Below are 15468 nucleotides of genomic sequence, written 5' to 3'. Positions count from 1 at the left end.
AGTTGCAAAAGTAAGATGGAGACTTCGGCTTTTTGTTTTTTGGAGTTTTTTGCCACACTGCACGGCTTGTGGGATCTTAGTTCCCTGACCAGGGGTTGAACCCAGGCCCTCTGCAATGAGAGCACGGAGTCCTAACCACTGGACTACCAGGGAATTCCTGGAGACTTGGTATTATTAAGCCTTTTCCTTGAGGCTGGGAATACACCCATGCTGGCTGCCTGTGAAGCTGAATGCAGCCTTGGGCTTCCAGTAGCCTTTCTTATGCATATTTAATATTTTCGTAGTTTACAACTTAAATTGGGGGTAGAAATCCTCTCTCTTTTCTCCTTCACTTGGTTTTTAAAGTAATGTTCAGTCTCTGGATTTCGTTTTGTTTTTAATGTGTCATTTCCATACATGCACTTTTGTCTAGTGCCTTCTGGTTGAAAGGCGTATAACGATTCTGTTAGAATAAAATTTCTGGGCCTGCCTTTGTTTCTTTTCTACCTTCTATATATTTCTTAAAGCTAACAGGAAGAAGCCTGCTTACCTCTGACATGTTGATACTTTTCCTTTTGCAGCTGAAATGTGGGGCTTGTGGTGCCATTGGGCACATGAGAACAAACAAATTCTGCCCCCTTTATTATCAAACAAATGCCCCACCTTCCAACCCTGTTGCCATGACAGAGGAGCAGGAGGAAGAGTTGGAAAAGACAGTCATTCATAATGATAATGAAGAACTTATCAAGGTTGAAGGGACCAAGATTGTCTTAGGGAAGCAACTAATTGAGAGGTAAGAGATAGCAGGTGGGAGAGATCTGTTGGTGGTATCGATGGGTGGCAGGGGTGGATGTGATGTGTTCTCCGAAGTGGAACTGAGGACATAGGAACTTTGATGGATTTTCCTCACTAATTGTTGCCAGTAATGAAAATTAGTCTTGTGAAGCACTCATTAAGCTCCACCACTTGCCCTTGGGCATGCTACCTAACTTTTCTGAGTCTTAGTTTCCTTATTTAGAAAATAAAATCACCCTTACAACGGTAGCTATGAAGGTAAAATGAGGGAGACTGTATAAAAAATGTAGTATAGTGCCTGGCATATAGTAGATGCTCTTCCCATTCTACTTCCAGGCACTTGTAATATTTGTAAGGTCCCTGATCTCAGATGTTCTGATAATGGACCATCCAAAAAGATTAAGGAGACAAACTATGCTTATACTTATCTGTCTCTTGCTCTCAGAGAATTTGATAATCAAGTAGAAAAGTTTTTAAATAAAACAAATTCTCCCCTAAATTTTTAGTTTGAAAATTGCAAACCTACAGAAAAGCTGAAGGAATAATAAAGTTTGTTGTTCCTCTTAATTCACCAGCTGTTAACATTTGTCACATTTGTTTCATCTTTATATATCTAAAACGTTTTCTTTCTGCTGAAACATTTGGAAGTTTTAGGCATCATGGCATTTCACTCAGATTCTTTAGCACACATAAAGAATAAAGATTGGCAAACATGATACTATTACTACACGTAAGAAAATTAACATTAATTCAATAGGATCTAATATTCAGTCCTTATTCAAATTTCGCCAGCTGTGTCAATGTCCTTTATTGCCTGCCCCTCACCCCGCTTCAGGATCCAATTCCAGTTCAAACATTAAGTATTTTGAGTTTCTCTTAATCTACAACTGTCCTCCCCACCTTTTTGGTTTTCATGACTTTGAATGTTTTGAAGAGTCCAGGCCAATGGTCTCATAAAACATTCCACATTCTGGATTTGTCTGTTTTCACATTGATTATATTCAGAGTAAATGTCTTTGGCAAGATTACAACATAGGTGGTATTATGTACTTACTGCACCACATCAGGAAGCAGATAACGTCAGGTTTTCTCAGTATTTTGATTATCTTATTAAAGTGTTAATCCTCAGATTCCTCTATAATAAAGGTATGTTTTTTCCATTGTAATTAATATGTGGGTGAATATCCTGGTTTTTTTTAAATTTTTTTTTTGACTGTGTTGTGTCTCCATTGCTGCACGTGGGCTTTCTCTAGTTGTGGCAAGTGGGGGCTACTCTTCATCGCGGTGCGTGGGCTTCTTGTTGCAGTGGCTTCTCTTATTGCGGAGCACAGGCTCTAGGCATTGCAGGCTTCAGTAGTTGCAGCATGCGGGCTCAGTAGTTGTGGCACATGGGCTCTAGGGTGCGTGGGCTTCAATAGTTGTGGCATGCAGGCTCAGTAGTAGTTGTGGCTCTTGGGCTTAGTTGCTCTGCAGCATGTGGGATCTTCCCGGACCAGGGATCAAACCCATGTCCCCTGCATTGACAGACGGATTCTTAACCACTGCACCACCAGGGAAGTCCCTTTTTTTTTTTTTTTTTTTCCCAGTAGCTTGAAACAACATACATTTATTATCTCACAGTTTCTGTGGGTCAGGAGTCTGGGCACAGCTCAGCTGGGTCCTCTGCTCAGAGGCTGCCTTCAAGATGTCACTAGGGACTGCGGTCTATCCTGCTAACAATCTTTCTCTCAATAGTTTTAACATCCATTGATGATCATTACCTGATAACTGAGTTATTACATTGGGGGTTGCTTAATGGTGGTTTTTCTAATTCTTTTCATTCTTTCTACGTTAACTGGCATTCTGTAAAGAGCTTCCCCCTCCCTTTTTTGTTTGGGTATTACTATAGATTCTGAAATTCTTTCTTTTGGAAACTTTAATATATTAAGATCTATTAACATCATTATTAATTTTGATGGCCAGATTGTCCCAAATTTGATCCCTTCAGGCCTGACCTGTGTCCTTTGGAAATGACCCTATAAATTTTGAAAACTTCTTTGCTTTTTGGCACGAGATGTTCCAGGCTATCCTTGAAATTTCCCTGTCCCAGACCCAGAATCAGCCATTTCTCAGGGATTCCTGGTTCCTTTTATTGGAGAATGGTATTTAGAAAACAATATCTAGGTGTTAGGTATACTCATTGCCACTGAGATGTCATTGCTTCTAGGCTCTTAGTAGACAGAACTAGGAAATATACATATATTGTAAATCACAACTTCATATCAATACCTCCAATTCAAATTGTATCTACAGCTTCTTCCTCATCTTCCTCCGTTTCATATTTGTATCCTTTCTTTGGTTCCCAACATCTTGCTCTGTCTTAGGATATTTACAAAATAGTTTGAGAATTACAATACCAATACTACTACCAACAGCAAATCTGTACAGTAGGTTCAAGGTGTTTTCTGTAATTAGTTGTCCTTGGATTATATGCCACTGAAGTTGTACAGTCAGGGTATTCTATTCAAAATATATTTGAATTCTTTTTTGAGTATATAATTTTTAATTAATTTGATATGCAGTTATATTCATTTGTTTCTGTTTAGATTTGAGGGTTGTTTTCCATCCTCGTTAATTTATCAATATCTATAGTAGTCATGTTTTGCAGCACATTAGAAAAGGAAAATGTAGTAACTTGATCCCATATGATGGAAAGGAAAAAGGTGGATGGGCTTTTAATGATTGAGGGAGACTCAAATTAGTTTTTCTTTTCAAACCTGCTTTAATTTCTTCCTTGTTTCTATTCTGAGTAAGTTAGTTAAATTTCCTAGCCTTTTAACCCAAAGATAGAATGTTGGAGCTGGGAGGATTCTTGAAATTCCTTTAGCCTAGTTCCCTTATCATCCAAATAGGAAACTGAGGTGAAGTTGTGGCTTGCCTAGTTTTTTATTAATTTGGAGATCCTATGAGGCCTTGCCTGATCTGAGCCTTAGAATGTGGATGTCTGGCCTTTGGTTTGGCTTTTTCCTCCCCAGGCTCATGCTCAGGTACTTTGGACTTTTTCATTGTAGTTGCTTTTTTTCTGGGGACTAGAAATAGGGACTGCACGCTATGAAAGTGTTATTGATTGCAGTGCAGATGAGGTTCGCAGAAAATCTCTGGTTCTCAAGTTCCCTAAGCAGCAACTTCCTCCCAAGAAGAAACGGCGAGTTGGAACCACTGTTCACTGTGACTATTTAAATGTGAGTATTGGCATTGCCTGCTTTCTGACCACATAGGGTTCTCATTAATTCCCCCAGCCCTCTAAGCCATGGCCCTGATATAGCCTTAGATTCTCCCTTTGGCCTTGCCCTGAGAATTACGTGTACTGTGCATTACAGGGTTTGCAAACTATATATGTATTGGCGTTTATTTTTTTTTTTAATCTAAAGAAGCATTCTGATTTCTTGTTTTTCCTTAGAGACCTCATAAGTCCATTCACCGGCGCCGGACAGACCCCATGGTGACATTGTCATCCATTTTGGAGTCTATCATCAATGACATGAGAGATCTTCCAAATGTGAGTTCATTTCATTCAGATCTACAGTATGGATGGCAAGGCTGTTCTGTGTGATTTCAGATAGATGGCAGTAGAGTATAGTCCTAGGAACCTGGAACTCCTGATTCTTTGGGATATAGTTTTTCATTTATTTTTTAACAGTTTAGTAGAGGAAACAGACCTGCTCCATCTAGAGATTCCTTTGAGAGTTGACGGCCAGGTAGAGGTAAGATGTGAGAGAGTCTTGAAGAATTGGTCTGGCAGTTGTTCTTTGCTCATGGATGGTGCTGGCTCTTGTTTGCACAGACGTACCCTTTCCACACTCCAGTCAATGCAAAGGTTGTAAAGGACTACTACAAAATTATCACCCGACCAATGGACTTACAAACGCTCCGTGAAAATGTGCGTAAACGCCTCTACCCATCTCGGGAAGAGTTCAGAGAGCATTTGGAGCTAATTGTGAAAAATAGTGCAACCTACAATGGTAAGAATCACCTGTTCTTTGACTGCAAAGGTCACCTTTCAGATCCTTATTTATCCCTTACTAGTCCTAAATTTAGACTAGATTGGACTGACTGAAAGGACCTACAATGTATTTGTGCATTTTGGGGTTATGAAAATCAGGTAATGTACATTTTAATCATTTAATAAGTATTGCTTCTTTTTATTCCCACTTTTTAATATCCTCTAGAGAATTTAGAGAATCTGTTGAAATGAAACAATTGCATGAGAAGCAGTGAGAGATAGGAGTGAGCCTATAAGTAAATAGAAGGGAGAGGCATTCAGTGTGGATGGAACCCCCGCAGAGTATATGCTTGTTGACTATATTTGTCTTTGATTTGGTCTACAGATCTGTTATAGGGGCTGTTATATGTCTATTTTGCTCAAAAGCTGGAAAGGCAAGGAGGAAGAAATCTGTTTTCTGAGTCTTAAAGAGTTTAAGAAACAGTATAGCTTCTGCATGTAGAGGATAAAGTTTTCTGGTTTCCAGTTGTATCCTTAGTGTAGGGATTAAGGTTACAGATAGAGTATGAACTATGGCTCTGCCACTTACTAATTGAGTTACCTTAGACAACTTTTTTTTTTTTTTTTTTTTTTTTTTTTTTTGCGCGGTACGCGGGCCTCTCACTGTTGTGGTCTCTCCCGTTGCGGAGCACAGGCTCCGGACGCGCAGGCTCAGCAGCCATGGCTCATGGGCCCAGCTGCTCCACGGCACGCAGGGTCCTCCCGGACGGGGGCACGAACCCATGTCCCCTGCATTGGCAGGTGGACTGTCAACAACTGCGCCACCAGAGAAGCCCCTAGACAACTTATTTAACCTCTCATAGCCTCTTCAGTTTTCTTACCTGTACACATGGGACAATAGTAGTACCTAGATTTTAATACGTTTCACAAGCAGGCCTGACCCATTTATCTAGTCTCATCTATAGAGACTGGCTCCCAGACCTACTATAGATAGAGACTCTGGCTATGCTCAGTGTTGTATTTAACTAAATATCCTATACCATGTCTTCATGTCTTTGTACAGTCTTTGCCCTTTGTCTGCAGAGTGTCCTTTATTCCATTTCCATTCATATTTCCAGACCAACTCATATCATCTCTTCATAAAGACTTATTCAGATTGCCCAAAGTACCCATGTTTTCAATCCTCTGTGCCCCCCTAACACAATTAAATCAAGTTTTATAGCTCTTATGTGTTATATATAATTGTTTATATATCTGATTTTCCCATCACTTTGTGACCTCCTAGAGAGACTATTCATCTTTGTATTCCGAGGGCGTAGCAGAGTACCAGACACATACAAAGGAATAATAAATTTATTAGTCCCAACTGTCATTCAAGGTGACGAGGATAAATGCATAAACAAAAATCAGCTTGGAAGGGGAATGGGAAGGTAAGAGTTGACTTTGGAAATACAGAGCTTGAGGTACTTGTGGGTCATTTAGGTGGCAGTGTTCGTAAAAATTTGGAAATTTAAGTTATGACTTTCTCCACATCCCCCTCTAACTCAATCTTCCTTCTTCCTCATACCCAAATGCTGATAATAGTGATAATAGTAGTAGTGCCACCATTGCTAGTATTGCTGTCCATCTAGTTGTACAACCTAGAAATGTTGGCCGTTGTTATTCCACTCTCCCTGCCCTATACTCATAGATCACTAAGTTGTATAAATTGTACCTTCTAAATTTTGCTGGAATACATCCCCTTCCTTTTGGTCTCCATTGCTACTATCTTAGTTGAAGCCCTTGTCGTCTCTTGTTTGACCTCTTGCAATAGCTTCCAGACTTTCTCTCTGCTGCTTGCCTTATTAATTCTTCACACTGTTGACGGTATTTTTTTCTGATACACAAATTTGAAAAATTACTCTCTAGCTTAAAATCTCCAGTGCCTTTGTATCTCCTATGAGACCATTGTAATATGTCCCTTCTTGCCTTTCCAAGTTCCATTTCCTATTTCTCCTCCACACATACCTACCTGTATTCCAGTTGTACCAAACTACTTGTGATTCCTGTTGTGAAATGTATTGTTTCATGTTTCCATGAATTTGCTTACTTAACATGTTTTTGCATACTTTTTCCTCCCTCTGGAATGTTTTTCAACCCTACTGTCTACCTGATAGACTTCTCTTGTTTAATAACACTGCTCGATTGTCATTCACAACAAGCCTTCCCTACTCCTCCCTGGTACTCAGATTTAATTGTTGTAAAACAACTTAAAACACGTTGCAACCCCTCCACAGTTCATAGTAATCAGTGTATTCCTCTATTTGCACTTACACTCACTTTTTAAAAACTTTATTATGGAAATTGTTAGGCATATACAGAAGTAGAGAGAAAGTAAATAAACTTCAGTGCACCTATTCACCCAGTTCCACAATCACCAGCATATATGGCCAGTCTTGTTCATTGTTTAGCCTGTATTTCCAGACGTCATATCATTTCATCTGTAGATACTTCAAGCACTTACACCCTGTCGTGCATTGTTTTATTTTCATATCATTTTCTTTAACTAAACCAAGAACTCTCTAAGGTAGGGACTATGTCTTATTTTCCCTTTATTCTCAACATTGAACACATCACAGACAGTCATTAAATAGTTGTTGAATGAATAAACAAATCCCTGTTAATTAATTAATAAGTAGTTGAGAAAAGAGCTGAGTTTTTAGGCTCTGGGGAGCACTTACACGAAAGAATTGACAGAGGAAGGTAAGAAAGTATACTGAAAGGAAGTAGCCAGAATTACTGTTTTTTTACATGAAAATGTTTTCACTATCCCTATGATGAGCTTAAATTAGGGTAGCCATAAGCAGGGAATGTAGGAGGTAGTTGGAGGATTCTGTGAAGCTCTTGTTATGGATTTCAGGGAAACTAAAGTAATAGTCTGGGGTGGGGTGGAGATTCTTTTCGACAAAGGCTTTGGACTAGCCGTATGTTGGATGGACATCACAAACCATGAGTTCTGCAAACAAAAATTGCAGTCACAAATTTTGTATGCTGAGTCTGGAAAGATTATAAATCATTCATTGGTCTCCTTAGCCATCCTTAAACAAATTGTCATTCCCCATCCATAGTTTTATTTTCAAGGTATTAAAGGCAGCAGTATCGACAGTAGTACCGCTATGTATGGATATACACAAATAAGGGAGAGAGTTAAAATTAGTTTATTCATCCATATTGTGCATCTGCTATGTGTTAGGCACTGAAAAATGGAGATAAGACTGATACATCTGTCTAACCCAGCAGCTAGGCTGGTGCCTGGCACATATTAGGTGATTAAGTAAATGAGTTAGAAGTCTGGAGAGGTGTTGGTAGCTCTTGCCTCCCTTTTTTTTTTTTTGCGGTACGCGGGCCTCTCACTGTTGTGGCCTCTCCCGTCGCGGACGCGCAGGCTCAGCGGCCATGGCTCACGGGCTTAGCCGCTCCGCGGCATGTGGGATCTTCCTGGACTGGGGCACAAACCCGTGTCCCCTGCATCGGCAGGTGGACTCTCAGCCACTGCGCCACCAGGGAAGCCCTTGCCTCCCCTTTTTAGTGGTCCCATCTCTTTTATTGTTCCTCTGTAATCTAGGACCGAAGCACTCATTGACCCAGATCTCTCAATCCATGCTGGATCTCTGTGATGAAAAACTTAAAGAGGTAAGACATTTAAAATGAGAGAAAAGCAGTAGAATGAAGCTGGCAGGTACCAGTATTGAGGAAGTAGGGAATGTAACAGAAGGAAGAGTAGAGAAATGAGGGAGTAGCAGGTCTTTTGTACGTTAGAGTCTGGAGGGGACCTTAGAAATCATGTAATCTAATCCCTCCCTTTTGTAGATGGAAAGACTGAGGTCCACAGAAGAAACTAATTTGTCTTGGGCATCATGGCTATTAAATAGTAGGGCTACGATTAAAATATAAAATCCATATAACTCTTAGGAAATTGACTTCCCAGGAAGTCAGCTGAAGCTAAGAGACTGTTTTGGCAGGGAGAAATTTTAATTTTTAAAAGATAATCTATCTGTATTTCATCTTCTTAACAACAAAAAAAAATGGTACCTTAATAGGCTTAAAAAATATAAGTATGATGATGTTAATATTGCAGTAGAAATTTCATAAAAGAGGATAACCAAATGGCCGGTAAACATGAAAAGATTCTCAACTTGATTGATCATTGGGGAGATAAAAATTTAAACCGTGATTAGTTAACACTGCATATCTCCCTTAGAAAGACTAAAATTTAAAGACTTAAAAAAACAAAAGACTGAGTTTTAGTGTATGAGGATATGGAGCAGTTGACACACAAACTTTTTCCTAGTACAATCTAAAATGAATTTGTTGGGTTAGATTCCCTTACACAAAAGTCACTACTCAACAATAATGTGTTCAGTGTTTTCAGCAGTAGTTTTACGGCAAAAGCAGTCTGATACTAAAACTTAATTTGGTGAAGATGTTTTTGTTGTGGGAGCTAAGCTATTGATGCCCAGGGATGTATATTTTTGATGATCTACAAGAATAGAAGATAGAATACCTAAAGGAATTGGTCAGTACATCTCTTTTGATCCTTTTATTGGAATATTATTTCTCTTATCTGGACTTTTTGTCTGGAACTGAATAGGCCACAGTTCAAAGTTAGACTTTTTGGGACAAGGGCAATAGACCACTGAACCTTAAATTATCCTTAATACTCTATGGTGATTATACCTCAGGGAAACCTCTGCCTTTCCTTTGCTTTGTTTCATGTTAGAAAGAAGACAAATTGGCTCGTTTGGAGAAAGCTATCAACCCCTTGCTGGATGATGATGACCAAGTGGCATTTTCTTTTATTCTGGACAACATTGTCACCCAGAAAATGATGGCAGTTCCAGATGTAAGTGGTCTGTGTGTAATATATTGTGAGGATAGTACAGGGGAGAGGAAAGGGTGAAAGGATGTGTGCATGTGTATGTTGGGGAGTCTGGAGTGTGGTGTTTGTCAATTCAAACTGGTATATAATTTTAAAAAGAAACCATTTTGCTCTATGAGTGCATTATCATTGAAATCAAAGAGGCCAGGAATCTGTGATATAGAGAGGTTCTTTATACCTGTTGTTGACATTCAGTATTTTAATGCTCCTGAATAGCCCTGGAGAGAAGTTAGGATGCCAGCTAATGGGAGGTTTTGGATTTAGAGGTGCTTCTTAACAAATGAGAGTTTGATAATTACCCAGCATTCGTTGTCTTTTTTTTTTTTTTTCTTTTTTTTTATTTATTTATTTTTGGCTGCGTTGGGTCTTTGCTGCTGCGCGCGGCTTTCTCTAGTTGGTGGTGAGCGGGGGCTACTCTTCGTTGCAGTGTGCAGGCTTCTCATTGCAGTGGCTTCTCTTGTGGAGCACAGGCTCTAGGCGTGTGGGCTTCAGTAGTTGCGGCACACGGGCTCAGTAGTTGTGGCACGCAGGCCCTAGAGTGCAGGCTCGGTACTTGTGGCTCACGGGCTTAGTTGCTCCGAGGCATGTGGGATCTTCCCAGACCAGGGCTCGAACCCACGTCCCCTGCATTGGCAGGCAGATTCTTAACCACTGTGCCACCACCCAAGTCTTGTGTTTGTTGTTTCATTTTTTGTCTTGCAACTTTATGGCAGGGGTACCATGTTGATTCTTTGTATCATTTTGTAATGATCCTCCCTAGGAAATTCTGAACTGAGTTTCCTTTTGTGTTGTAGGCATATGTTGTGTATGCAGTAACGCTATAAACCAGCGGTCCCCAATCTTTTTGGCACCAGGGACCGGTTTCGTGGAAGACAATTTTTCCACGGATGGTGGGTGGGGGATGGTTTCAGGATGATTCAAGCACATTACATTTATTGTGCACTTTATTTCTATTATTATTACATTGTAATGTATAATGAAATAATTACACAACTCACCATGATGCAGAATCAGTGGGAGGCCTGAGCTTGTTTTCACTTGCCACTCACTGATAGGGTTTTGATATGCGTTTGCAAGCAATTGATTTATTATGGTCTCTTGTGCAGTCAAGCCTCTCTGCTAATTATCATTAATTATCATCTGCTAATCTGTATTTGCAGCCACTCCCCAGCGCTAGCATTATCACCTCAGCTCCACCTCAGATCATCAGGCATTAGATTCTCATAAGGAGCACGCAACCTAGATTCCTCACATGCGCCAGTTCCCAGTAGGGTTCACACTCCTGTGAGAATCTAATGCCACTGCTGATCTGACAGGAGTCGAGCTCAGGCGGTAACGGGAGCGATGGGGAACGGCTGTAAATACAGATGAAGCTTCACTCGCTCGCTCACCTGCCCACCACTCACCTCTTGCTGTGCGGCCCGGTTCCTAACAGGCCACGGGCTGGTACCGGTCCATGGCCCAAGGGTTGGGGACCCCTGCTATGAACCTTCTGCATGGGACAAGGGAATGAGAGATTTTAATTGTGAATATAGAGCAGGGGTCCTTACCCTACCAGGGCACATGAACCCATAAAGGAATCCCCTTAAATTATATGCAGAGTTTTGTATGATTGTGTGTCTTTCTGGGAAAAGGGTTCATAGCTTTTGTCGGAGTCTTAAGAATATTTGTGACCCAGTGAAGTTTGAGAATCTCTGGTATAAAGAATGGTTTCCATTTAATTTCTCATGCTTTCTTTTTGCTAGTCTTGGCCATTTCATCACCCAGTTAATAAGAAGTTTGTTCCAGATTATTACAAAGTGATTGTCAGTCCAATGGATTTAGAGACCATACGTAAGGTGAGTGATTTGGTCTAAAATGTCTTTTGGGAATCAAATAACTTTGTGTATCTGAGTTCCTGATTCTTTTAATCACAGAATATCTCCAAGCACAAGTATCAGAGTCGGGAGAGCTTTCTAGACGATGTCAACCTTATTCTGGCCAACAGTGTTAAATACAATGGTGGGTATTTCTCCTTTTTTTCTCTTTCCGTCAATATATCCATCCAACATTAGTTAGCATTATTAAAATTTAAGTGCATAAAGCAGCCTTGAGCCATGATAGTCAGCAGAATCAGTCATGTGACTTACTTTGCATTTTTTTTAAAACAGGCACGTACTTTAGTGTGTTCTGTAAAGTTTGCTAATAACGTTTAATGATGAAAAAACAACGTATATTTATTTTCTAAACTTTGGAAAGCACCGAAAAATGAGATGAGAATAAAAATCAAATGGATATACTTTGGGCCATCACTGCTTTCCATGAGATGTAAAAACTCACCTATGCCCCAGGCCCTTAGATGGAGCTTAGGGAAATGTGTTAAATATAGACCATGGTGTGCTTCCTCAGAGCATGGAGTTTTTGCTCAATATATGAAATGATTACATAATGTATCTCAGGTGCTGTGCTAGCTACTTAAATCTACCAGTGGGAAAGACATCATTGTCCTCAGGTCAATGAAGAGAAACAGTTAAAATGCCGCTTGGCAAGGGCTATATTAGAAGGATGTACAAAGTGCCCTAGAGGAGAGGAAGGAACACCTTCACCTAAGGGTTAGGGAAGACTTCATAAACAAGTTAATACAGTTAAGTTTTGAATGGCTCACTTAAGTAAACATCAGTTGAGCACCTAATATGTGCTGGCACTGATAGATGTTACAAATATAAAGTCAAATTAGATATGTTCTCTGCCTCCAAATTGGTTATAGTTTAGTTGGGAAAACAGAAAAGAAAAATTACAGAACTTAAGTATTATGCTAGATGCATTCACAGAGTGCCAAAGGAAAACAGGAACAGGATATCTAAGTCAGAGTGGGATTAGAGGAAGCTTTCTGGAAGAGAGTTTTCTTAAGCTGAGTTCTAAAGGATCAGTGGAGTTTGCTAACCAAAAAATGAGGAGAAAGCGTTCTAGGCAGGGAGAACAGCAATATATGAAGGCACAGAGACCTGAAATTGCATCTTGGGTTTAAGAAACAAGTTACTGGGGTTGCAGTTAAGTGTACATGTTGATGGATGACTGGTTATATATAGAGAAGTAGACAGGTGTCAGATCATAAGAAGGCCTAGTGTATGCCATATGTCATACTTAAGAGCTTTTACATTATCCTAAATGGAAAAACATAGAAAGAATTAGGCAGCAAAATGACAATCCCAAATAACTCCTGAAGCAAAACAGAAGAGGGAGCTAAGGGCATTTGAGAGAATTGCCTAGCATACTGAGGTCTCAGCTAAAAATCCACCTGATTGTATGACTTTTCTCCACAATATTCAGGAACCCAAGTAGTGTGGCTGTTAAGTTTGCCAGATAGAAGGGACAGAGAATTAGAAAGAGGAGGTGACGGAGGGGACAACCAGAACGACAGATGAGGAAATGGGTATTCTGGGTTTAGAGAATAGAATATCATGGAGGAATGAAAGAACAGGGTAAGTTCAAGGAACTGTACTTGACTAGAACCTATGTATTTCATTAAGAGAAGTGGTAGGAGGGCTTCCCTGGTGGCACAGTGGTTGAGAATCTGCCTGCCAACGCAGGGGACATGGGTTCGATCCCTGGTCCGGGAAGATCCCACATGCCGCGGAGCAACTAAGCCCGTGCGCCACAACTACTGAGCCTGTGCTCTAGAGCCCGTGAGCCACAACTACTGAAGCCCACACGCCTAGAGCCCATGCTCCGCAACAAGAGAAGCCACTGCAATGAGAAGCCCGCACACCGCAATGAAGAGTAGCCCCCACTCGCCGCAACTAGAGAAAAGCCCATGCGCAGCAGCGAAGATCCAACACAGCCAAAAATAAATAAAATAAATTTTTTAAAAAAAAGAGAAGTTGTAGGAGATGAGCCTTCCATTTTTGTTCCATCTGGGTTGCATTAAAAGAATCTGCGTTGTCCCTTGTGCCCTTCTTATTGCTGATTGGAAAGTGGAAATGACATCTGTGAGGTCATTTATTTCTCCATTATTGTCTCCTGAAAACACCTAAAGCTAATCAGCCAAAATTCTGGTAATAGAAGTTGGCAGGCTCACAGGTGTCTAAAAATGAGTATAACAAGTAATAAGCAAGACTGTTACAGAGAGGATGCTTGGCCTGGTAATGGCTGCCTGAAGATAGAGGGCAGATTTATGAGGAGCTTATGTAAGGCAGCAAGAAAAACCCAGAAGATGCTAACTGAAATGAGAAGAGGGCAGATGGACAAATCACAGAAGACAAAAATTAAATACCAAATGAAAATGAATATTCAGTTGTACCTAGTAATCAAAGAAATGCAAATTGAAACAGACCATTTTTTTGCCTATTAAGATGAGCTCAATTTCTCTTTTTTTTTTTCAATTTCTTTTTTAATGGAAGTATTCAAAATGCTAGTGAGACAGGTACTCTCAAATGTGCTGTTGGCAGTGTAACATTGTTAGACATTTTTAGAAAGCTCTTTGACAGCATTGAGACCTAAAAATCGTTAAGTGAACAGACTTTATAGTCAGGTAGACTTGAATTTGAATATTGGCTCCACCACTTCATAGCACTGTGACTTTGGACAAGTAACTTAGACTCTGCTTTCTTTTCTGTAAAATGGGGAAAATAATAATACCCTCCTCAGAGGGCTGTCGTGAGGAGTAAATAAAATAATGCATGTAAATGCTTAGCATGTGGTAGGATAATCTATCCTAATCAGAGGTACAGACAAAGCTGTTCATGATAATGTCATTTATATTAATTAGAAATAACCTGAATGGTTAATGTAAAGGGAATGACTAGTTATTGTGCCACCTGTATGATGGATTGCTGTGTAAAGATTGAAAGCTTATTTTAAAAACTAATGACAGTGCTCACTTCGGCAGCACATATACTAAAATTGGAGCGATACAGTGAAGATTAGCATGGCCTGTGCACAAGGATGACACGCAAATTCATGAAGCGTTCCATATTTTTTTGTTATAAAACAGAAACACCATTGTAAAGCAATTATACTCCAATAAAGGTGTTTAAAAAAAAACAAGCTAATGACAAAAGTGCTTAGAATGTTAAGTGAGAAAAGCAGAACATAACTTTATGTCATCTCAGTTATGCTTTTAAGAAAAGATACATAGAAAAAAGACGTGCTGGTGATAAGTGATTATTTCTGAGATGTAAGGTTACGGTTGTCTTCATTTTCATCTTTTGTATGTTTTCCAAGTTTTCTACTGGTATGGAAGGCAGGAAACTCTTTCACGAGGAGGTGATTTTTGAGCTAAATTTTGAAGGATGACGATTATTGTAGCTAATTCTTTAGTGAGCACCTGCTGTGCCAAACAAATAGTCAAGTGGAGAAGGGTGGGGAAGAAGTTCCAGGTAGATAGTGCAAATGCTAAAAAGATAAGAGTGCCTTGGATAGGGCAGTGCAAATAGTTGAGTTTGGCTAGGGTGCAAAGTGGGAGCTAGTTTTGATGTTAAGAGATTAGTTTTTAAAGTTAGATGGGGCCAAGTCATGAAAGGCCTAGTATGCCTTTAAAAGGACAGACCATCATAACAGGTATTTTAGTAAGATCGTTCTGGAAGCTATCTGAAGAATAGATAGGAGGGAAAATGAAATATGGAGACCAGTAAAGAAACTATTGGCAACAGTCCAAGTTAAAAGTACTGAGAGCTTGAACTAAGTTAAGTAGCAATAAGAATGGAAAGATGGGGACAGATGGTAGAGATATTGAGGAAGCAGGATTGATACCTTCATAAATGGTTGGAAGTTGAGGGTATGGGTAAAGGACAGGGAGAATTCAAAATGATGCCAA

The 15468-nt window shown here is 39.9% G+C and overlaps 1 protein-coding gene and 1 non-coding gene across 12 annotated transcripts in view; both read left to right on the top strand.

Moving 5' to 3' along the window:
- TAF1 (TATA-box binding protein associated factor 1) overlaps positions 1 to 15468 on the top strand; it is a 98749-nt gene that overhangs the window by 45606 nt on the left and 37675 nt on the right. For all 11 annotated transcript variants that reach the window (XM_060292773.1, XM_060292772.1, XM_060292771.1 and 8 more), the window contains exons 25-32: positions 561 to 772; positions 3887 to 3995; positions 4214 to 4312; positions 4598 to 4775; positions 8361 to 8428; positions 9516 to 9638; positions 11420 to 11512; positions 11591 to 11675. In XM_060292773.1, the coding sequence (XP_060148756.1) occupies positions 561 to 772; positions 3887 to 3995; positions 4214 to 4312; positions 4598 to 4775; positions 8361 to 8428; positions 9516 to 9638; positions 11420 to 11512; positions 11591 to 11675 (967 nt within the window). The remainder of the gene's footprint in view (positions 1 to 560; positions 773 to 3886; positions 3996 to 4213; positions 4313 to 4597; positions 4776 to 8360; positions 8429 to 9515; positions 9639 to 11419; positions 11513 to 11590; positions 11676 to 15468) is intronic.
- On the top strand, positions 14526 to 14632 carry LOC115849507 (U6 spliceosomal RNA). Its single transcript, XR_004038023.1, has one exon. It is a non-coding gene; the product is annotated as a U6 spliceosomal RNA (small nuclear RNA).

The sequence above is a fragment of the Globicephala melas genome, chromosome X, assembly GCF_963455315.2.
Source record: "Globicephala melas chromosome X, mGloMel1.2, whole genome shotgun sequence".
NCBI classification, from domain to species: Eukaryota; Metazoa; Chordata; class Mammalia; order Artiodactyla; family Delphinidae; genus Globicephala; species Globicephala melas.
The sequence above is the reverse complement of the archived record's forward strand: the minus strand, read 5'-3'. Positions and strand labels throughout refer to the sequence as shown.